At 43.9% G+C, this 23,800-nt stretch overlaps 3 protein-coding genes across 5 annotated transcripts in view; 2 read left to right on the forward strand and 1 right to left on the reverse strand.

The window, feature by feature from the left end:
- pdzrn3b (PDZ domain containing RING finger 3b) overlaps nt 1–23,800 on the forward strand; it is a 165,153-nt gene that overhangs the window by 92,092 nt on the left and 49,261 nt on the right. The gene's annotated exons all lie outside the window — the stretch shown is intronic.
- Nucleotides 5,789–11,214, forward strand: LOC307249666 (uncharacterized protein). The gene is made up of 8 exons (XM_080026504.1): nt 5,789–6,185; nt 7,199–7,835; nt 7,932–8,413; nt 8,562–8,638; nt 8,741–8,918; nt 9,053–9,129; nt 9,507–9,631; nt 9,748–11,214. Exons 1-8 carry the CDS (start codon nt 5,808–5,810, stop codon nt 10,701–10,703), a joined length of 2,910 nt encoding a protein of 969 aa, XP_079882630.1. The 5' UTR covers nt 5,789–5,807; the 3' UTR covers nt 10,704–11,214.
- LOC307249667 (putative ATP-dependent DNA helicase RecS) lies at nt 11,452–13,830 on the reverse strand. Its single transcript, XM_080026505.1, has 3 exons — nt 13,285–13,830; nt 13,055–13,134; nt 11,452–12,771 (listed from the first exon to the last, which is right to left on the reverse strand). Exons 1-3 carry the CDS (start codon nt 13,815–13,817, stop codon nt 11,576–11,578), a joined length of 1,809 nt encoding a protein of 602 aa, XP_079882631.1. The 5' UTR covers nt 13,818–13,830; the 3' UTR covers nt 11,452–11,575.

Below are 23,800 nucleotides of genomic sequence, written 5' to 3' on the forward strand. Positions count from 1 at the left end.
ACTGGATGCAGACCAATACATTTAAACTGTAAAGACACAACCTGGCCATTGAAATGATTTCAGTTTTTTTCAATTTGTTTCCTTCGGCGGCCCTCGGTCCAATGTTGGGTTCCTAAATTGGCCCTCAGCTATCAAAAGTTTGAGAACCCCTGCTCTAGAGGGTTGAAGAGGTGTGTGTGTGTGTGTGTGTGTGTGTGTGTGTGTGTGTGTGTGTGTGTGTGTGTGTGTGTGTGTGTGTGTGTGTGTGTGTGTGTGTGTGTGTGTGTGCGTGCGTGCGTGCGTGCGTGCGTGCGTGCGTGCGTGCGTGCGTGCGTGCGTGCGTGCGTGCGTGCGTGCGTGCGTGCGTGCGTGCGTGCGTGCGTGCGTGCGTGCGTGCGTGCGTGCGTGCGTGCGTGCGTGCGTGCGTGCGTGCGTGCGTGCGTGCGTGCGTGCGTGCGTGCGTGCGTGCGTGCGTGGCGACTTGTAGTAGTACAAAGCTCATTAAGAATCTGACACTGAACACACACCTCCGTCAGCACACAAATTCACACACTTCCCCCTGTGAACCCATAACTCTTGCTTACATAACCCACCTGCCTTCTCCCGACCTCAGCAGAGGGTGGGGTGGGGGGGGTCTGTTCATGATAAGCGTGTTTACTCTAACATTGTGGGGAAGTTGTAGACATCCTTACCATTGACAATGAATAAAGTCAACAATGGAATGACTTTAATTTTTGGCAGTGGCAACAGTTTGAAGAATAAGAAATACAAAAGCAAGAATGAATGTTCGGCAAAATGCGAAAGCAAGGGTTACATTACAAGTCAGTTAGTACACTTAATGAAGGTCACCCTCTGTCCTTTTTATTACAGTACTATTATGTATAGCATTAGCAACGCAAAGAAGTGAAACTGAAGCATTTCATGAGTTTTGGCACAGCAGTAGCATGGCTGGTCAAGATGCAAGGATGCTGTAGTGCTGTATCAGAATGGTAAACCACAATGCTGCTGTCTTTGCAAACCTTCAAGAACAGAAGCACAAATGACGGCTCTCCAGTGGGACTAGGGTGCCAAAACACGGGAGTAAGAGGCTACACTGCAAATAACCTTTTGTAATATTCAACATTTTGAGGCCAGATCTCGCCACATTTCAAAGCATGGGACATTCCTTTGTAACCAAACCATATCCCCGCATTGCCCCTGTATGGCTGACATCATCACTGTTTTGCTCGTTAGGTTTTTGAATTGAGAAGAACCAGCAGCATCACTCCCTTCTCCAGAGGGCCAGCCAACCCGACCGTTGGGATTCAGGAACAGAGCATGTTGTGCAGTTTCACATTCAACCTCATTTCCCTTCCAAACCTTCATCCACTTTGGCCAGACCGCACATCCTTAACCGTTGATAGCTCTGCTGGCTTGCTCATGCTCTCCTTTACACACAACCACGCAGTCGCGACCTCAGATAGGGATCACATTCAGCCTTGCTTGGCTGCTAACTACCCTCAATTGCATTTAGGGCTTACAACCGAGCAGGGCTTGAGGTACCCCTCAGTTTTTATAAACGGTCATGATCCCATTTGCTAAATGAAATGATCTGAAATGAGTGTTTTTCTTGAAGATTGACAGAACCACATCTTTCAAGGCGAACAAATTTGCACTGCATATTCTAGTCAGGGTCCTTCTCCTGTTGTGTTTGATGCCAAGCATAAGGGTGGCTAAGAAGGTTATGGTGGAATCATACAGTGTTTTTTTTTGTTTTTTTTTAAACCTTTTATTTATACAGGTAAACCCCATTGAGACCAGAGACTCTTTTGCAAGGGAGACCTGTTCCCATTCACACACACATTCATACACCGATAGCAGGCTTACTATCGACATTCATACAAGGCAAGGTGGGTGAAGTGTCTTGCCCAAGGACACAACAACCATGACACAAGTGGCAGGGCAGGGATCGAACCGCCAACCCTTCGATCATTGGCCGACCCGCTCTACCACCTGAGCCACAGTCACATGAGTTTGCATGCACCGTTAAGTCGAGCTAAGGTTATAGCTTGACAAGGCCATTTAATTGTACAACTGTCCTGTTGAAAGAATAATTTCCGCCCTGTGTAGTCACCTCGGCAAGAGTGAAGAGAGTCTTGTGTTTTGGCGAAAATGTGAGTGCAGCACTGTTTATTGTGTGGTGTTTTTCCTCGTCATTAAATGAATCAGTTAGCTAAACTGTGTCCCACTGCTACGATGTCACGTAGCTGCCGCAGCCAGCGCTGTTCGCTCACTGTCTCTATCAGTTGCACTGAGCCGTCTCTGTGCGTTTACGCTCACAACAACACGGGGGGAATAAATAAAGAAGCGGCTGGTTTGACCAAGCAAAAACGAGAGACTTTTGAGCTTTAGAACAAAGTTGTACCTTGTGTGGTCAAGTGCAATCCTAAAACTACCTGAAGACAGAAACAGATGGGTAGGCTCCTTTTCTGAAAAAAAGAGAACAAAAGCTCTCAAAGAAGGAATTTTAAAAAGCAGTGAATTCTCAAGTGGTAGATCTGCTTGAAATAACTGTTGTTGTATATGATATGTTCAAATAAAGTGGATTGTTTACTGTCTAATTGGTTTGGGAAAAGCAGGTATCAGTGAGTGCATTGAGGCGCGGTGCTGCTTACCATGGAAGCCAAGAGGCCATGCTGGGAGAGCGGGGCGCCGTAGGGGTGGTGATGGAGGCTGTTGATGTGCCATGTGATGCAGAGAAAGAGGTGATAATGAGCCTTGTCTTAGCCCTCTATCTCCCCCCTCTCTCCAAAACACTTCCACAGTATCAGTGCCATCTGCCGCTCTCTGATTGTGCTTCATCTGCAGCAGCCATGACTAACTCGCTGGCAGCCCCTCCTCTCTCCTCTGGGTTGTCTTTGTCAAAAAGCATGTGTTCTTCATCATCCTCTTTCTTGGTATTCTTTATCAGTTGTTCTTCCTTTATGCTCTCTCTCTCCCTCTCTCTATCTCTCTCTCTATATATCTCTCTCTATCTCTCTCTCTCTGCAAATCCCTTCAATCAGCATGAAGTCGAGTGAAAATGCCAAGGGGGGCATTTGCTGATCAGCTGATGACTTTGACAAAGGGTCAAAAGAACGGGGATTACAGCTCTGGCTCATGATGAGCTAGCAGCTCCTGCTCATCAGGCCGAATGATGGCAGAGCCTTGGCATCTGTGGATCTTGGGGGGGCGGGGGGGGGGGGGTGTCGATTTGAAATGAAAGCAAGTTGTAAACTAGGTGGCAGCGCACTGAGAGATCTGGCTAACATGCCACTTAACCATTCGATTGCCAAACGCAGCTTCAAGACTCAGTGAAGCATCACTAGTTAAAGATTAGTGGAAATGGGGGGGGGGTCACTGACATTTATCTGGAAGAAGATCATTTGAAAATTAGCCAGGCTCTTGTGACTAAGAGATACTGGCTTTAACAACACAGCGAGCTGTGTAGTTTGCCTTTAATGTAACCCTATTGGTCCGTAGCACAGCTGGAGGGAACCCTCTTCGATGGATACAAATCCTCTAAGCCCCCCTCCCTCACACACCCAGATGATGCATTCCTCTTACCCAGGGCAGGGATCGGATGGAAAATCCTTCACGCTTATTTTAATCATTTCTTGTAGCAACTCAAGATGGCTTTGGATCAGATTGGGTGTTACTCAGAGTATGTCTGTTGTTTTCTGTCTTCATGAGGACCAGAAGTCATTATCAAGATTGAAAGATGAACGCATGTGACCAGACTGAAGGCCCTCCCTGTCCTCATTAAAGTTGGCAATTTTCAGGTTAAGGACTAGCCAGATTAAGGATTTCAATTTTAAATTGATCATGCCAAACAGACATTCCAACAATTTGGTATTACACTTCCATAAGGTACGAGGAGGCGCTAGACTCATATTAAAGAAAAGAAAATTAAAGGTTTTCCTTATGGAAGGATCTCAAGTATAGAAATACATGAATGTGTGTGTGTGTAATGTGCCATCCACAGGCTGCTTGTTAGTACATGTCAGACGTACATCAGGAACATCCCTTGCTGCTACATAGGTGAGCACCAAGCTGCATCTGTGATGCGCATTTCCCCATTTGGTGCACTGGTCTTCTTTTTCAATTTCCCTTTTCCCATCACCCCTACTTTAACCCTGCCACTCCACTTCCCTGCCTGAAACTCGATTATAAAGCATCCCTGGGTCGTGATGCAGTTTCTCTTTTTAAATCCTTTTTTAATGTGTATGAGCATGCGGTGAGAGAAACTTTTCTTGACCTTTTTCCTTGCCAGCTTTGGTATGCATCGCTGAGAAACCATGCTGGTCAATCCGAAGTTAGTTTCACACTCTCCCAACCATCCCGGAACTTTTTTTTTTGTTAGTAGGACCACTAACACTCAGCAGTCCACGCTGACCTTTTGTGACCTTTACTCAATCGATAGCAGCAGAGAAGTTCAGAACAAGACTTCCAGCTGTTGGTAAAGCTTCTGCTCGGAAAGGGAGAAATTCAATTTGTGGTTGCAAGGGTAGAGACTGTCTAGGGCTGAGTGGCATAAGGTAAAGTGAGAGACGGAGAAAAAAAAACTCCAGGCCGTATGGGTCTTATCCAGATCCTTATTATCAGTGCCGACCTCTGGGATGCTATGTGTGGATGTTGACCCTTCGTTGGGGCTGCTTTAAGAGAGGGTGGGAGGGGTGGGTCTTCCATACCCTGGCTGATCAGACTTCAAAGGCCACACTGGGAGTGCCAGTCATCCTTCCTTACATTAGCAGGAGCTTTGCCTTAATCTGCGAGGACACACCTGAAGCCGAAATGTTATCCAATCACAAGAGAGAACGCTACAAACCGACACCCGTCCGCACCCGTCTCACTCATGGTCTCACTGCCAGTGCACGTCAGAGCGACACATGGGTGAATGTTTATGCGCCTACAATGGCGGAGCAGGTAAAAATCCTTCCCAATGTCTGTTTTGATGGTTTTTATCATGTTTTATCACACTTATGGATCTGAGATGATGCTAGATAACTTGCTGCTCGAAGACCGCAGTGCATTAATGTGGTGACATAGGGACGAGCGAGGGGACTGCTAACTGCAGTCACTGACAGGAAGTTAGCTAAAAGAACCATTCCGCTTACAGCTCCTTTAATAATGGGCTAGTGATGTGGGTTTTTTAAGGCGCCTTTGTTTGATGAAGACACAGAAGAGCAGAAAAAGCAACAATAAAAGTCCAAGGGTGAGTTTACTTTTTGCTTCTGCTAACACCTTCTGCAATAGAAACAGTTCTATCCATTTCCTTCAAGGGATATTCTCTTTTCTGGATGTTAGCTTTGGGAATTCTTCAATCATCTCTAAGTCCACATGGGCCGCTCCTTAAGGCACATCAGCTCACACACTCTACCATTTGGAGAGAAAAAAATAAAGGATTTTTTTTTAAAGTTTTTTTTTGTTAGTTTTTATTGTAAGACCATTGTAAGAGGAAAGTTTATTTCCACAGACTTCATTTTCAGCACACTGGCTCTCAATAGTGATATAGTGGATTTGCCGTGGGCCCCTGGAACACACTAGCCTGGTGCTACCAGACCATCGTACTTCATTTCATTTGTACAGAAGGTCTGGAGGTGCTGTAATTGGCAAACGTTCACTCACTTGGAGGCGGGTGTCTGTTGAAGTTTAAAACTATTGGATCTGCCCAGTGCCACTCTGGATCTGCCATAACCAATCACAATAGCGTTTGGTCGTGACGTATGTCATGCGCCGGGACCGGCCGGAAACTACGTTGCGCGCAGGCGCAGGCAGAGTACACAAACAAAACAAGATGAAGCGTGGAGATGTCTGTCAACGATAACTGCAGGTTTTGTTTATCTAGTTTTAGAGTTCAAGGAACAATTAAAAATTCTAAATTAATATTCGATACTAAGGACACAGATAATGTTTGCAGTCAACTGTCGAGGCTGGGTCTTGTCATTGACAATACGTCGCTTCGGTCTTATCGTATTTGCCGAAAATGCTACGCGATGATTACCAGGCTACTGCGCGATTCAGAAATGTTGCAGAAGTGGAAGGACGCGGAGACAGAGACGTGCCATGGGGGAGATGACAGTTCCACTGACAAGAGAGTCAGAGAACCTACACCGTCGAAAACTCCAAGGGCCGTAAAAAAGTCCAGGAAATCCACTGAAATGCCGTCGAGAACCAGTGTGACCAAGGTAAGGAGACCAAACGAGTTGTTATTTATTTGTAGTCTTTGTCATGCTGTTTTCTCATTCGTTGTATTGCCTCAGATAAACATCCATGTAATTGTTATCAACAGTAACTGCTTCACTAGTTGAAACGCAACCTAACTAGGGTGAGTTGCCCTAATGTGTTACAGAGCATTCTAGAGCATTTATCTCTTATTTCTGACACATGTAAATAGATAATATTGTTTTAAAAATGTTTTAAGTTTTTTTCTTCTTCAATCAATCTTTAGCTGTCCCACATTCGGAAAGGTTTTTCCAAAAGTGGGACAGCATGATTTGCCTAATCTGGGACAGTCATTTAAAGTGGGGGAATACACATGTAGGAAAATCAAATGTGCAATATGAATTTTATTCAATGTGTGGTGGCAGATATTGCATATGATATATCTCTGGACTCAAATGTTGGAATGCTTATTAAGGCAATAGGAAACATTGTTTTTATCTTGTATAGACTCATAAGTGTAGTGAGATATATTGCATGTTGTTTAATTGTAAACTGAAATGTAGATTCCTCAAATGCGTATCCAACAAACCACTCAGACGGGCCACACCTCTTCTATTGTCTTATGCTCAGAACTCCCCCTGCTGTGTCTTCAAACTGTCCCCCCCTCACATGACTGGCCAATTGAGAGCATTGCATTGTTGTTATGGTGAACTGAAGCCATTTTTGTATCTCAACCTGTCTGCCTCCCAACCTTTCTCCCCCTCCTCTTGTAATGTAAATTAGTCGTCTTCCCCCACCCAGCTTCCTTAAGTATGTATATTTGAACCTGTCTCCTACGTATTGTAATTTAGACTCCCCCCTGGGAGGCACACACACACACACACACACACACACACACACACACACACACACACACACACACACACACACACACACACACACACACACACACACACACACACCTTTTAACATACCATAGACCTACTCCCCTGTAATTGAATTTTCATGCAAGATTTCCCTTTTGTTTTTATTTCAGGTTGTGATCTACTATGACCTCGTAGAACAGACACTGATATGCCAATCTGACATAGCTGGTATTGTTGAGAATTTGGCAAAAAGGAAGTTTACCAGAGCTGCCAATCTCATTTCAAGACACAAAGAGATGATGGAGCATTTAAAAGCCAGTGTGTTGGATGTAGTGGAGGCTGACTGTGCGGCCCTGTGTAAACGACAGAACCAGTTCATGCTGTGGAGGTCGAGTGCGGAAGACCTGCAATCATTTTCATTTCAAGAGTTACACGACGACCTGAAGCGACTGTCCCCGTTCCTGTTCAGCGTTATATCAACAATCACAAACGACTCTCTCCCTCACATCTGTGCTGCAGCCTCAGTGGCTTTGAGAGGAAGAGAGAACCGTCTTTCAGCCCTATCCTACTACATCAACTCAGTGTTATTGTATGGTGGGGCAAAAAAGGCAGTTTTCCAGCGACTGGCCAAACTGGGCATCTCTACAGTACACTCCAATGCAGTTGGCAAACAGCAAGAAATGGCCAACTACTGCATGCTTCCAGTCATGTCCTTAAAACAGGACTTGGAGTCATTCCTGAATCAGCCCAGCACAGATGAACAAGAGAGGATTATTCAAAGAAGCCTTGAAGATCTGTCCTTATCAGGTGAGTTTGTTCAACATAACCTTTAGGTACACTTTAGAAGTATGCATTTTTTCCCTACTATAATGAATAATTGTATTTATGTGTTCACTACCATAGAGACCACTGTCCAACCAAGCAAGGAGGTGGACGTCGCTGATACCTTCACATTCCAAACACTGTCAGACTTGGACATGGCCGATTTGGGTGTTGCTCCATTGTCTGCCTCAGCATTGCCAACCTCATCTGCACCTCAGACATATTCAATCATTTTCGACAACCTGGACTTTTACATGCAGACGCACCATCAGTCCATCAGCCAAACCAACAAGTCAATACACTGGATCCACCACATGTGTGTCATCAACAGGATCAACTCACTACACCTCGACAAGTTGAAACCGGCAAATTCTATGATTGACTATGATCTCACAAATTCACTTCCTGGACCAGACACACAAGCCAGTATGCGCCGGGAATTTGTGGTTTTGGGGAGCCGAATCCTGACAACTCATTTGGAATCCTTCAAGACCCTCTCCAGTGTGGTTGTTCGTCACATACCCCACCAGTTCTCTGAGAAAATGTCCCAGCCATCCACTCATGTAAGTTTCATGTCCTTAAAATATCAAATTAAACAAATCATTTTGTAAATGCACAGTGCAAGTTGCAGAAATAATGCACTTATTTGCATGCTTTGAAATGTGTCAGTTTCACACACTGACACATAATTGTAATATTACACTTTTGCAGTTTCCACTTGGACTTCTATTCAAGGATGAAACACAAACTTCTGACTTGGTGGATGTGCTCCAGCACCTTCAAAAGGAGTAAATATCATGCAAGATCACTAATTGCTTTGTGTACCCTGGGACAGAAATGTACCTATTGTGTTTAAATTGATATTCTAACTGTAAGTCCTCTCTCTCTAGGTATGTGCCAAGATGTCTTGATGGGCTTGAGAAGATTTTGATCGGGGGTGACAGACTCACAGAGGCCAATTCCCGGAACATCCAGTTGGCGTTTGCTGATGGGGAGACTGAGGAGGACCGACTGGAAGGCCTTGTTATCAAATTTGAAGACTGGCACGCTATTCGGAATCTCTTTGAGGTCAGTATTGTAATCATTAACTACATGCACAACAACCGGATACACTATTGTTATTTACAAAAGGCACTTAAGTAATAATGTGTTCTGTTTTCTAAGAACTGGTTCAAACATGATTTTTTTGATATGCATTACAGATATATCATCAGATCTTCTTTAGTGAAGCATCTGCCAAAGACCATGGCACACTCCTCGCCAACATGAATCTCTTGAGGTAATCAATCACCAAACATCTGAAACCATGTGTCTTCAGATTAATGTCATATTGATATTCATTACTCGTTGTGTATATTATTCTATAATTCATTTCTCTCTACATGTTTCCTCCTAGGGACTCTTCCCCTAGAGATGATCTTCGCCAACCATGACGTTGGCGTGGATCTATGAACTGTGTCTGTCTGTCTGTGTGTATGTGTATGTGTGTGTGTGCGAGTGTGCATGTTACATAGAAAGCACAGCCACCATGAATTCGGCTGCTTTCCAATGGTACTACAAACAAACACACACCATCATGAATTTATGAACTATGAATAGAATCTCACAAGCAGATGTTTTATACAGCCATTTAAATAACTTCTATGTCATTTACAGGTGCAGCAATGCGAAAAAAGGCCCACATGCTGCATACAACGCCTACAAACAGTTTGTACAGACTGACACGACAGCACTTTTCCTTGCAGCAGCAATGGAACATTTTCATTTGGATGATGTCACAGGTTTGTAGCTTTTACATTGTGTTGAAAGGATTATATCAAGGAATCAAACCAATGTTTTTCTTGGCGTAGGTACAATGAATGAAGTTCATTATTTTATTTTGTATTTTTTGTCACAGCCACTCCTGAGGGGTTACTGCCAGACCACATCCAGCAAGGCTCTGCAGAACAGAAGAGGACCTGGCTCCATGACTCTGTGGCAGAGGTTGTTGACAAGTATTTGTTGTCAACAGATATTTCTGACCTGACAGCCGGCGTTACTGGAGCAGCAACAGCCCAAAGCACAGAGAGGGAGAAGCTCCCTTGTCGTGAGCCAGGTTGCTCCAAAGTATTCATTTATGGAAAAGCCAGAGTAACCCACGAAAGTAAAGTCCACAGTCTTGAGGTGGTGTCTTTGCCAGTTGCTGAGCCGGCTTCATCTGGGTTGATTGACTACAAAAAGCAGCACACAGAGGCCAGGCTTAGCTTTGGATTTCTGCTTTTTGACATGTTGGATGCAGTGAAGGAGGGAGATGGGGAGCGCTTGATAAGGCTGTACAAGGTGGCACTCCTGATTTACAAGGCTTATGGGCACACAAATTATGCCTACAGCACTTTCCTTTTGACAGTACAAATCAACACAACACTGTCCCCTCGGGTTGCGCATGACGTCATCTGGAACAGATTCTGGAATAGCGGAGGTGGAAAAGGGAAAAACATTCCTCTGGATCTGCACCTCGAGCACCTCAACAACTTCCTCAAATCCTTTCTGAAGAACAAAGGCACTAACCTTACAGAGAGAACAGCTGGCAGGGTCAGCAGGTCTGCTGGCATATTGAAAACCCTGATGGACACAACAGACGGAGAGCTGCAGCTATCCCGGCCCAGTGGCATCCACCATGCAGCTGATCTCCAAAACAACATTTTCATCTTGGTTGAGGTGTTCAGGAAGACGGAAGTCTTCAACCACCAACCGGGAAGAGACTACTCTGCATTCCCCAGCTTTGACAGAAACATTCTGGCCAAGCTAAATTACAAAGATGTGTGGCGGTGGATGCGTGACAGGCTGAAAGACTGGAGGGCTGTAGCACTTTAATCAACATGGGAACAGTGCTGTCTCGTGATGGCCCATCTATTTATACACAGTACTGTCATTCCTGGTCTGTAATGCTCCTAGTCTGGTCCTACCAGACCTTTGTACTTCATTTGAAGCTCTGTTACCGAATTACTTGGAATGTTTGTATAAATGTGTACATAGTTAATATTGTTATTGTATATTGTTATAAGTACTTTTTGGTTGAATTAGTAAATTAATTAGTTTTTAGCTCTTCTATTTGCCTTGTAAATTGTATGTTCTGTATTGTTGTACAGCCAGACTAAAAAACTCTTTCTTCCCCACTGCCCTCAGACTCCTAAACAACAGATAGGAGTCTGCTGTTACTGTTGTTATTATTCTACCTCAGGACTGCCACCACTGTTTACATTTTGGTTATGCACAACGGCACACTTTCTTTGATTTGCACTATTAAGTTTTATTTGAGCATATAGTTGTTGTTTTACCTAGTTGCTGCTCTATTTGCCTGGTAAATAAAAATGTATATTCTGAATTGTTGCTGCTTTTTTTCTATTTTACTTGTATACTGCATATTTTAATTTCTTTCTTGGCATTCACTCTGTGGAAAACAAGGAAGAATTCCATTGTATGACTGAGAACATGTTTCCTATTTTGCATATGACAACACTTGAATCTTTAAAGAATACCTTTTAATAGTACGTCTCATCGCTTCCTTTATAACTTAATAATGGTCTTACAAGTATTTGTTTTGCACTTTTATTTAGCACATTTTGTAGAATTGCACAAATTACAACCAAACGCATTTACAAAATAGGTACAACTGACACCAACCATGTTCCTGCACAAGTACACAAAAGAGGGTTTAAGTGTTCCGATCACAAGCATCACTGACTTCACTGTTCAGACTCAGAGCTACTGACACGGCTTAGGAGTGCATCTTCAACATCATCATCATCGTCAAAGTATTCACTGTAATAGAGATCTGGGTCAGTTGCATGCCTCTCTGAATCATATTGCAAATCACCATCAATATCCCCAAAAACATCACTGATGATAATTAAAATCTCCTTTGCATGGTCCAATTTAAACACAGGAAGGTTATTGATAATGTATGTGAGGTCAAATATGTATTGACAGTGGGTCAATACTGCATCAACCAGTTGCTGGCTGAATCCAGTGCAGGCTGCATGTGAGGTGTACAGTGGAATGGATGAATTGGTTAAACTACCTCTGTAGTCATTCAGCAAATCTGCAATCAAAGACTTCTCATTTACAGCCACATGCCTAGATCTCTGATCAGTTGGTTCAGCTTCAGTCGGTTCATACTTTGGCGTGGCTTCTGTACATGTTCCAGATGAACAAGAGCAAACAGTCTGACAGTATGTACAACAGAGATGGCCTGGCTCTACGTTACTGGGTTCTGCTTCAAAATGTGAATAGAGAGATTTCCTGAAACACATGTCTTTTCCAACAGCAAGCAGTTTTTTCACCTCTTCATCCACCTTGAAGTACTGTCCGGTGTTGTAGAGGATGGCATGTGATGGCTGACCATGCCTCCCAGCCCTGCCTGCCTGTTGTAAAATCACCTCTAGGTCACTTGGAGCCCCGTACATTACCACGTGTGAAACATTAGGGAAATTTAACCCCATCCCCAGAGCTGTTGTTGCCACAACTATCCGGCAATTCCCTTCCCCCCTCATTGAAGCCAACACTCTCTCCTTGTTTTGGGGGAGGGTTTTGCTGTGGAACATGCCAATCAGGAGGTTCTCACTTCTGCAGTCCGGATCACAGCCTACCCAGGCATGTGCTTGCAGTTCTGCCTTTAAATAAGAGAAAACTCTACCCACTGATTTCAGGCTTTGGCAATAAATTAATATTGGTTGCATTGTTGAGCCCTTGTCTTTTGCATGTTGCACAATCCAGTCTAGGCAGTTCATGTGATGAGTGGGCACCTTGCACAACCCAAGACGGATGTTTTTCTTGTTGGGACTGGCAATGATGGAAACTGCATTGTCCATATGGAGAAGTCTGATGACTCTGCTTCTGGACTTGATGTCAGCGGAGGCAGTCAGGGCCAAAACAGGTGTACCTGGTAGAGTAAAAAAGTTCACAATTAACACCCATTTCATAACGTACCCAACAAGTTGTCTAGTGTTTGTTTAATAGACTATGGCAGGGAGGATTTAATGAAGAGCGCTATGAACATGAATGCACTTTCCGAGTGATCACGCAATTCGGTTACATTACAGGGACAGTAACTAATCCTTGCAACAGATATATCTATACAGAATGTTGACATTATAATAGCATACAAATGAAATATTCTACAACATGTAAGATGAGCAACACAGAGGGCAGTGCATTCAACTCACCCTCTTTGGCAATGGATCTTAGCTCCCCGAGCTTGGCAAAACTGTCCCGGAATGCCGACTCGCCTTTGGAAGCCTCGCCCCTGAGAAAAACGAAATGAAGAGTACAATTCCTCATGAATCTAACAGACTTTGAATGCATGTTGAATGCAAAATGACAACGTTAGCCTAAGCTATCGAGTTTGCAAAAACAGCCCTATTATGTTCTTTAACGGTATTAAGTGCTAACTTACCATTTGTAGGTAACGTGGACCTCGTCAACGACGATGCCAATGAGGTTTTCCTGGTAAATGCTTGAGGCTAGCATTCGTCGCCATTTATTATTTAGCAGCCAGGACTCGGGGCTTCCGAACACCAGACTAAAGTTTCCAGCCAGAATGTCACCGTCATCATGGACACCGAGCTGCCCAGCACGAACTCCCAACTGTTCTGCCTCCTTCACTTGGTCCTCCATAAGTGCGACCAGAGGGGAGACGACAACAACTATCGGCTTAGCAGCATAGCTAGCGTTCTCCTTCGCTAACTCCTTCACGACTAACGGAGCCAGCTGGAAAATCAAACTTTTCCCGAACCCGGTGGGGAGAAGTGCCACAACATCATGGCCACCAACGAAATTCAGCAAGGCTTCTTCTTGCTCCGGCTTTAATGCATCGATATTCGGCAGCGTTGCAACAACAGACAGAATAGCTTCTCTTGCTTCCTTCTCCATTGTCTTCCTGTTATTGTTCTGACTACAACTGAAACTCGCGCGCAACTTCGACGTCATCGTTCTCAACCACTCCCTCTGTTCGCTGATTGGACACTCAGAAATCTGAGTCGAGCAGGATCCCACTGATACACCCCATCACCAGACTGACTACTGAAGGGAAAATGAAATTTGGCCGGAAGTAGGAGGGCGGGCGGAGCCAGGCTAGGAACACACAGCGTAGCAGGAAGAAGTGTTGGCTTTAGGAGTGCAGCTCTGGTGTGAACTGCACTCCCTGCCCCGGGCCCTGTTCTCCGTATAATGCCTTCCCTGGGAATCTGCAGTAGATAAAGATCGATGTGAGGGTTGGAACCATAACCCCCCCCCCCCCCCTTCCTAATTCAGCTCTCATGCCCACATTTCCCTCCTACTCCTCCTCATCGGCTTCTCCTCCCTTTCTCTAAATCTCTATTCATCTTCTCCTGACGAGCAAGTAATTACAGCAGCTCCTCAGCCCTTCATCGCCCCACAATGAGCTGTTTACATTGGGCCACTTGCCTCTGGCTGCTGTGGCCAAACCTCTCTGGCCCCATGGAGCCCAGTGGGAGCAGCCCATACAGTCACCAGAAAACGCGACCTTGAGCCCGCAGCACCCCCAGTGCTCCGCCCTAAACCCCACTGACTAAGCTTCGTCATGTTTCCTCCATACAACCCTGTCATCTTCTACCTTCTCTTTCTAGTGGCAGCCTCGCTACGGTTTGGATCTTGCAGCCCAGCTAAAGGGAAAACCATTTAATTTGTCGAAGGCTTTAGTGTAAAGAGGCATGGTCTCAGTGCCAACATTTCTGACACATGCTGTTTTCTCCTCTGTGTTTTATTTGGCCTAGGGTCGAAGTAGAATGAAAAAAAGCAAATACTTCCCCTGTGCGGCTGCCGTGTACAGAGGAGGTATGTTTGTTTACACACACACAGACAGCCATCGGAGTGCTGTTTAGAGCTGTGAAAGGCTGCATAGGATCCTTCAAGTGGAGCTGATGATGTGTTGCGTAGGGTTGGGTCGGAGGGGGTGGGCCATTCTTCTGCCCTTGGACCCAGGTGCTTCCTGCTGGAAAAGTAGGAAAGCACGGCGGTGATGGAGCAAGTCAACCGTGAGCCTGCGTGCGCCATTGCTGCTGCTGCGATGCCCGGTGGGACCAGCAAAAAGCCTTTAAACACATCCAACTTTTTTCTTTCCTCTCTCTGCATTTTTTCTACTTTTCCACCTCCCACGCTCTCTTGCTTTCTCTAGGACTCTTATAATACAAGAGGTAAATGTGTCACCAGCATCTGCAGAGAAAGTTAAATCTTATAGGCAAGGCATGGAGCTTCGCATTTCTCATCTTATCATGTTGGTTTTTCCCCTCTCCTCAGGTGTTCCCTGTAACACTAGCAAGACGAGCAGTGTTTTGCTACTTCCATTTTAATTTAGCCTGACAGTGTTTGCTTTATATATTTTTTCTCGCATCGCCTTCCAAAGGAGCCCCGGAGTTGTAACCCAGTTCTAATCTTCCAGACAAAAGAATATTTTGGCAGATGTTTTTAAAAACGAGAAAGGATTTACAAGTTTGGGTGCCAGCTGTGTCAGTTCTATAAAGCATTTATGTTCTCCCTAAAATATGCTTTTATATGTAACCGGAGCTGTTGTCTGTTAAGGTCAAACCCTGCTGAAGCTGCATGTGTCCGGTTTGCAGGCAGGCTGGCTTGGTTTTTGTATCTGGAAAAGAGCTCAGATCTGGGAAGATCATTCCTGACTGCTGTCCAGCTGGCTTCGCCCTAATCTTGTTAAACACAACAGCAGATGGATGGAGTGACCCCTGGTGGCTACAGCAAGACCTTACAACTTTAGAGCCGTTTTCACTCTTCAAAGCAACTATTTCAGAAAGGATAAGTCTGAGGGAAAGTCACTGGTTGCTTGTAGAGAATATTCAGTTTGACGGCTCTCTGCATAGTTGTGTTCATTCCTTTAATTTTAATAGCTGACTCACTTACCCCCCCACACACACACACACACATACACACTTGTCATGCTCTGCTCTGCACGTCTGACACAAAAGCATTTAACCAACCAGCTCTAATGTATGACTCCTCTGAGAGGTGTAATTTAAGGTTTGTGGTGGAAGCCTGGAGAAGAAGAAAAAAGAATGGGTGTCTCTTTGCTGTCAACTCAGGCTGGGAAGCAACCAGCTGTTAGCATGTGCACCCTCCCAAAACACCTCAAGGCTTTCTAACCTTTTCTCCATAGTGTGAGTCATCAGATGGGTCCATAGGAGAGGGCTTAAGTGACATGCATGTGAAACAGACATTGGAGTACATTAGTCGCTCGTAAAACAACAAGTTGATGGCCCTCTCGGGCAGGCTGTTGCCCTGTTGTCAGGTATTTCATTGGCCTCTCCATGGCGATCGGTGCAGTTAAGGTGGTGTTTATTTACAAGTAGCTCTCGTCTGCCCCGTCCCGTCTGACGCCAGTAGTCTGTGTCTGTAGATCATTTGAGAGCTTTATCTTTGCTTTGCCCATGCTGCATAATGCACCTATCCTTTGCTGTCTGAAAACAACACACAGACAGAGTGGTACTCTAAGGTCAAAAGGGTCACACACCCAGTTTGACCCTGAGAGTCATCCCACACCTTGGTGTGAGCAGTGACCCTAAGCAATGACTGGCCATGGTTAGTCACAGTGCACGTGTCCCTGTCCTCCTCACACCCATCCATGGCACTCACCTTAACTCCAGTGTGGTCTTATTAATGTGTGAGAGGGCTGCTGCATAAACTGCAGTAGCAATAGTACAGGCAGTGACACACTTTAGGGTTGGCTCTGCATAACATCACTTTTCTAGAGTACTGCAGAAAACACGGAACGTTTAATATTTCAATTTTCCCCCTGAATGAGTGTAAGGGTGTTGTGTTTGGTTGTGTGGCCGGGGTGTCTAGATGTGCAGATAGACAGGGAGAGATACGGCCCTGAAGCCAGCTGTGGAAACACATGATAGAGACAGAGCCATTCCAGGGAGGAAGTGAAAGGGATTTGGTGTGCGGGGATCTGCAGCACAGCTCTGCGACTGATGGAAGTTTTCATTTCCTCAGGATAGGCCCTGGCTGTTTGAACAGGTGGGCCAACCCCCAACCCCCCTCCAGCATGTCTCATGCTGTCCAGCGCCGCGCTCTCTCCTCAGCGTCGCATTCTTCATTCTGTAGAATATGGCATAGCCTGCGTAGCTGGGGAACGATCTAGTGCTGCATGGTTATGTAAAAAAACGTGATATTATTTTGATTGATATTGAAATCACAATTAGTTAACACAAGAATTACATTGACATTGGAAACAAACAAGCATTTAGTTACTTTTTTATTTTATTTTAGGAAAAGCTGTCTTTTTAAAAATAGATTATCTTGAATTTAAACATAGTTCAACTGTAAAATAAAAACAAGAACTGTCTCAAAGGCTTGATCTGACCTAAACACTTCTTTCATGAGGTTCCTGTGACTTCATCAAACAGAGTGGCAGCCTAAACTAGCTTATCCCCCGGCAAAACATTATTTTCGCCTTGTTAAATTGCCAAATAACACATTTCTCGACAACACAAGATCTGACCAACAGGGCGAAGATGGGAAAAAATAATGGACAGAAGAATAACACTGCTATTAGTCGACTCAAATCAAATAAATTGCAAGAATCAGACGGCTATAAAGCTGAGTGGTATAAGGAATTGAAAGATGAATTAACAGAAGACAATATAAGAAAGACACGTCATAGATCATATTCAAAAAAATAAGACATAGGCAATAATGAGAAGCGTTGATGCTGAAAAAGCATTTGATTCAGTTGATTGAATTTATTTTACACAGGTTCGGCCTTCATGACACAATTATTAAAACAATACAGACTGTATAACAATCCTGAATTAAAGAATTTAAATCAACATATATTTATCAACGCTCCAGACGGGGCTGTGCATGGTCACCTTTACTTATGTCACAGTGACATCACAACTGGGCAAACTGTAGGGTTAAAACAGTGAGACCATAAAACACTTTCTGCCTTTCCATAGGATCTCAGAGTTCAATACACCTTCATATTCCCACTGGTGAAGTAGGCCTTTAAGAACCCACTCAGAAATCCAACTATGATGGAATCCCCCCTATATGTTGGAGGAACTGCGGTAACCAGCAAGCAAACCACTTCCACGTTTTTTGGGAATGGCCGGTTATCGAAGATTCACTGGAAGGGGACACGCACACAATGCCCTACAAGACATTTTCAAAGATGTTATGCCTTTAGTAAATCAAGATTATGTATTTTGGAAACTTACCTAAGGCCTGATTTTGTTTTCACAAAGCATTAGTTATTTTTCTTTAAAGAAACAGACTATTCACTAACTGTTTTATAGTTCTTTTTACTTTAATTGTATGTCTTGACTGTATTGTGTCGGTATATGTGTACTTATAAGAGACATTTTCAGATTTGAACCATTCATGTAACAATGGTGAGCACACACCTACTGATCTTTCTTCTTGGCTCTCTCTTTGCAGGAAAGCCCAAACAGACTGTACACACAAATGCTTTTCCAGTTGCCCCGCCTCCTGTCATTCCTGCTCTGAGCAGCTGGGCTTATAGGGACTTAGAAAAATGCTTGTTAAAGGGGGGAAAGTGAGCATGCCAACACACTTGATTACAGTGGGGTGTGAGGAGGGGGCAGAGAAGTGTGTTTTCCCCCAGGAGGCATGGATACACCCAGACTGAGTCATGCTAGACTGGAGCCACTGCTCAGCTCCTTCTACTTCTTTTTCCTCCTACCTCTCCTCCCACTGCTGACATAACCAGCTGGCCTCCTGAAACACACACACACACACACACACACACACGACTGACTGACTGACTGACTGACGAAATGCCAGAAGGAGTAGGGGATGGCGACGTGAGGCCCCCATTGAGATTGATGGTCTGCTGTAGAATCTAGCAGGTAAACACGAGTGTGGCCCCTCTCGTCCCCCACACAGGACAGCACTCCAGGATAAGGCCACTTGTCCACAAACTCTCAACTCGCTAAAAACCCACACGTTTAGGAAGAGGTTGTTATCTCTGCACTCACCTTCTTCCTGTTGTGGTCTCGTAAAGAAATTATATTCAACTTAAAATGCTACCACTAAAAACAGCATACGCACACTGAGAAAGATATATTAAATTAAAATAAATACCATCAAGTTCTAGTATTAGTGATCATATAGTCAGATATTATGTAGCAAAATATATCTTGATGTTCTCTGTCGTCTTACTGTACTCTCACTCCATTTGGTTGGTTGTTTTCTCTTCTCATTTCTCTTCGTCTGTTCCATGCTGAACATCTGTGGATGGCAGTACAGTATGTCTGTTTAACAAGTGTGCTTTCAACGTGAAAGCAAAGCAAGAGAGCTTCCAAAGTGTTAATGTTCCTTTGCTGTTTTGGCATGGTGTGTTCACTCCTTTCATATACTATCTATGGTTCACTCCCAGGCTTTTCATTACCACCAGTAGGTGGCGATATGACCCTTCAGAAGCTTACTCAGGACTCTCTGGATGAATGATGTGTTTTCCTTATTTGATCCAACATGTCTTCAGCAAAACAATATCTAGTGACTGCTTTGTGTGATTTTTTTTAATGATTTTCTTTTGCATGTGTCAGACATTTCCCCCAATTGCTTCTTGTCTTTTTTCTACTGTTGGACTGCTTGTAATGAGTTAGTTGAATATGTCTGTTTAAAGAGGGGGCCTGTAAAATGTTGGTATTTGAGGATAAGTGGTGGTGTGTGGCTGTTCATAAGGGAGCCACAATAAAACAGCTGTGTGTGTGGACAAAAGACAACATTGACTTTTCCCGCACAGTATAGTAAATATTTTTACAGAGCATGTCTTGGGAGATCCTCAACATGCTAGACAAGCTCTAGCTTATTGTCCTCATATCAACTGTTGTTTTGCTTTTTGCCTCCTTGGAAAACCCAGGTGGTAAACTTTGTTGGTACATTTTACGCTATATTTTTCAATATATAGAAATATGAGGGATAGAAATGGAAAGCAAGAAAGGGAAGGAGTAAGATGATCGGACAAAAGTCAAGAAACTCTCCCTGCGTTCCAAATCTCATACTCTTTCTTTTTTACTATCCTACATACTACAGGTGACCATAACAAGTACGTAATTTGCACACAGTATGCTACAATTGGGACATACAGTCCCCTACAAAAGTATTGGAACAGTGAGGCCAATTCCTTTATTTTTTGCTGTAGACTAAAAACATTTGGGTTTGACACCAAAATATGAATATGAGACAATAGATCAACATTTCAGCTTTAATTTCCAGGTATTTACATCTGGATCTGATACACAACACATAAGATAGCATTAGTTTTAAAGGAACACCACATTTTAAGGTGAGCAAAAGTATTGGAACAGATAGACATGAAATAAATTAAAGTGAATAAAACTTAATATTTTGTTGCAAATTCTTCTCTTGCAATAACCGCATCAAGCCTGTGACCCATTGACAAAACTTTTGCATTCTTCTTTTGTGATGCTTTTCTAGGCTTTCACCGCAGCCTTTTTCAGTTGTTTGTTTTGGGGGATTACTCCTCTTTAGCAGGTAAAATGCATGCTCTATAAGGTTTAACTCTGGAGATAGACTTGGCCAGTCTAAAACCTTCCATTTCTTGACCCTGATTAACTCCTTTGTTGTTTTCGCAGTGTGTTTTGGGTCATTATCTTGCTGCATCATGAAGGATCTTCCATCAGTTTGGTTGCATATTTCTTTAAATTGTCAGGCAAAATGTTTGTGTAAACTTCTGAGTTCATTTTGCTGTTGCCATCATGTGTTACATCATCAATGAAGATTAATGAGCCCGTCCCAGAAGAAGCCATGCAAGCCCAAGACATGACATTGCCTCCACCGTGTTTCACAGATGAGCTTGTATGTTTGGGATCATAAGTAGATCCCTTCTTTCTCCAAACTTGAGCCTTTCCATCACTTTGGTAAAGGTTCATCTTGACAACAACACAGTAACACATGATAACAGCAGCAAAATGAACTTAAAAGTCTACAGAAACATTCGTTCTGCCAATTTAAAGAAAGATGCAACCAAACTGATTGGAAGATGCTCCATCATGCAGCAAGATAATTATCCAAATAAACCTGCAAAAACAACAAAGGAGTTAATCAGGGGCAAGAACTGGAAGGTTTTAGACTGGCCAAGTCAATCTCCAGACTTTAACGCTATGGAGAATGCATTTTACCTGCTAAAGAGGAGACCGAAGGGAGTAACCCCACAAAACAAACAGCAACTGAATGAGGCTGCGGTGAAAGCCTGGAAAAAGCATCACAAAAGAAGAATGCAAAAGTTTTGTGATGTCAATGTGTCACAGGCTTGATGCGGTTATTGCAAGCAAAGGATTTGTGAAAAAATATTAAGTCTTATTCATTTTAATTTATTTTAGGTATATCTGTTCCAATACTTTTGCTCACCTTAAAATGTGGTGTTCCTTTACAAATAATGCTATCTTCTAAGTTGTGAATCAGATCCAGATGTTAATACTTGGAATTGAAAGCTGAAATGTTGATCTATTGTCTCATATTCATATTTTGGTGTCAAACCCAAATGTTTCCAGTCTACAGCAAAAATAAGGAATTGGCCCTATGGTTCCAATACTTTTGTAGGGGACTGTACCTTTTTTACTTGTTGTTGTTACTTGGTTTCCACACTTAAAATCACAAGCAGATGTATTAGGCTATTTTACAGCATGCTGCATTTGACATCATGTATTGGGATAAACTAAATATTTTTCTAGAAACAGGGAAGTATTTGGATTGGAATGCAGCCTGTGTTAAAGCTTGTAACACCGGCTACTTACAGGATGCCCATTATGATTCCCTCTTTGACTATGTTTGGTTCTCTTCCCTGCTGTATGTCAATGGTCTGGCCATGTGATCATAACCCTATGGTGGACACCTCCTTCCATCTCTCTCAAAGGACATGACCCCTCTGTTGAGTGACAGACTTGTTTAGTCTGGAGTGTGGGACGGCAGCTGAACTCTCAGTGGCCTCGCTCCTCTCTAGGGTTTCACCTTTTGTGTATGTTTTGCATGAGCGAGCTGTTTGTTGTTTCCCGCCTGTGTTGGAATGTGAGTGTATGTGCATGCCAGAGAGAGAGAGAGAGAGAGAGAGAGAGTTTAGGCTATTTGTGTGTGTTTGTCATGAGGGGTTGGATTCTGCAATCCAAATCTCTGTGCTGCATGTATTGGCAGAGGACAGCGGCTTGGGGCAGATTTGTGATGTAATCGGCTGTTAATCTGTGCCCTGTTGCTTGCTGATCAGCCAGCCCCCCCACCACATGCCCAAGGCAGTCAACCAAGGGCATTTATGAAACACACACACACACACACACACACACACACACACACACACACACACACACACATTGTTACATTTCCATATATCTGCAGCTCTGCTCCCATACAAACCAATAATCTCATTACCAAACTGAGTGCTGTAGAGAGAACAAAAGCTCCAGTTCACCTGAACCCTTGCACTCATTTCCATCAGGAGCAGTGTTAGAGCCCTGCTGCACAGAGAACATCTCATTCTGGTCCCAGCTCAGGTTGCATAACATGACCGTGTGTTAGGGCTGCTCGACAAGAGGCTAGGGGGGCACCCTTAGCTTATTGGTAGGGCGTCCCCCCCATGGGCCTCGGCCAGCAGCGGACCCGGGTTCGATTCCAGCCCGCGGTCGTTCTCTGCATGTCACTCCCCTCTCTGCCCCATTTCAACTCTGTCTCTACACTATCAATAAAGCATAAAAATGCCCAAAAAAATATCTTAAAAAAAAACCCAAAAAAAAACAAGAGGCTTTATTTATACAATGTCCGTAGTGGTTATTGTAATTTGTTTGGCTGTAGACTAAAACTAACGGAGGGAGGCGGATCACTGTATATTTTCTCTAGTCGAGCTGTCAGTTTGGCGACATGGCTCTGTGTATCCAGGCTCAAGAAATGCAATCCGATTGCGGAAGCCTTCCACATCAACAATTTTAACGGGCAGGATATCCCCGGTTCATTTTAGCCGTAAAGCCACAGGGCTTTTCTGTGCGGCGGCTCACACTGGCGAGGTGTCACTGTGAATGACACCGTTACCCACCGCCACGGAGTTTCAACTGGCAACTTGCTATTTTGCTCACGCAAGGCGTTTGTGTTTCGATTTAACATCAGGGCGAGTACTTTAACTTTATGCTGAATAAACCATTGCACTGCAATCGCTGAAACACGGCGTGCGACACAATAATCGTTTTATTACGATTATCTTGTTTTCATGATCAAGGGAAGCCAAAATCGTAATCGAAATTGAATTTCAATTAATCGCCCAGCCCTACCGTGTGTGTAGCTGAGCTGGTAGAACAGGAGCCCCAAGGCCCGCTGATGTAGACAGGGTTGGATAGGCCTCTCGGTGAGCATCTGTCAATGGAAGGGGAAATACATGAAAAACATCGGTCCGCATTTCTTGGCACATGAGGTGATATTTCAGCATCAGAATTCCTTCCTTTGCTAATCGGGAAAGGATTATTTGAGATGATTACAAAGTTGAAACAAATAGTTGACCTCAGATGGGGGTTAGCAGAGTTCGCTCAATCCTTAATGGTGGATGGCTTTGATGGGGAAACATCTCATTAATCCGTCCACTAACTGTATAATGGCTTATTGTACGTTGTTATGAGTTTACATCCACTCTGATGATGTCTTTAAAGCTCCCATATTATACACTTTTCGGTACTATTATACACCATATTATGCCTCGTTTCCACCGAGTAGAGCGGGTCGGATCGGAGCGGTTCGGTGCGGGTAGTTTGGCTTTTCATTTGCCAAAAGTTGGGTAGGGTACGGTTTAAGCGCGCCTAACCGCTCTGAGCCGCTCCAAATCTCAGTACTCCTCCGTAGGGGTACTAGCCGCCTGAAAGGGTGCCTAAAAGGCGGAGCTACACACTGCCGTCATTTGATTGGTTGAAAGAATCATT

The sequence above is a fragment of the Ammodytes marinus genome (assembly GCF_949987685.1).
Source record: "Ammodytes marinus genome assembly, chromosome: 4".
Taxonomy (NCBI): Eukaryota; Metazoa; Chordata; class Actinopteri; order Uranoscopiformes; family Ammodytidae; genus Ammodytes; species Ammodytes marinus.

Excerpts from the sequence above, each read along its gene's own strand:
- LOC307249666 (XM_080026504.1), top strand. The coding sequence starts at position 5,808 with ATGTCTGTCAACGATAACTGCAGGTTTTGTTTATCTAGTTTTAGAGTT. Across the intron at positions 8,919-9,052 it reads CTATTCGGAATCTCTTTGAG|ATATATCATCAGATCTTCTT; the intron begins GTCAGTATTGTA and ends TATGCATTACAG. Across the intron at positions 9,130-9,506 it reads GCCAACATGAATCTCTTGAG|GTGCAGCAATGCGAAAAAAG; the intron begins GTAATCAATCAC and ends TGTCATTTACAG.
- LOC307249667 (XM_080026505.1), bottom strand. The coding sequence starts at position 13,817 with ATGACGTCGAAGTTGCGCGCGAGTTTCAGTTGTAGTCAGAACAATAAC. Across the intron at positions 13,135-13,284 it reads GTCCACGTTACCTACAAATG|GGGCGAGGCTTCCAAAGGCG; the intron begins GTAAGTTAGCAC and ends CGTTTTTCTCAG. Across the intron at positions 12,772-13,054 it reads AAGATCCATTGCCAAAGAGG|GTACACCTGTTTTGGCCCTG; the intron begins GTGAGTTGAATG and ends TTACTCTACCAG.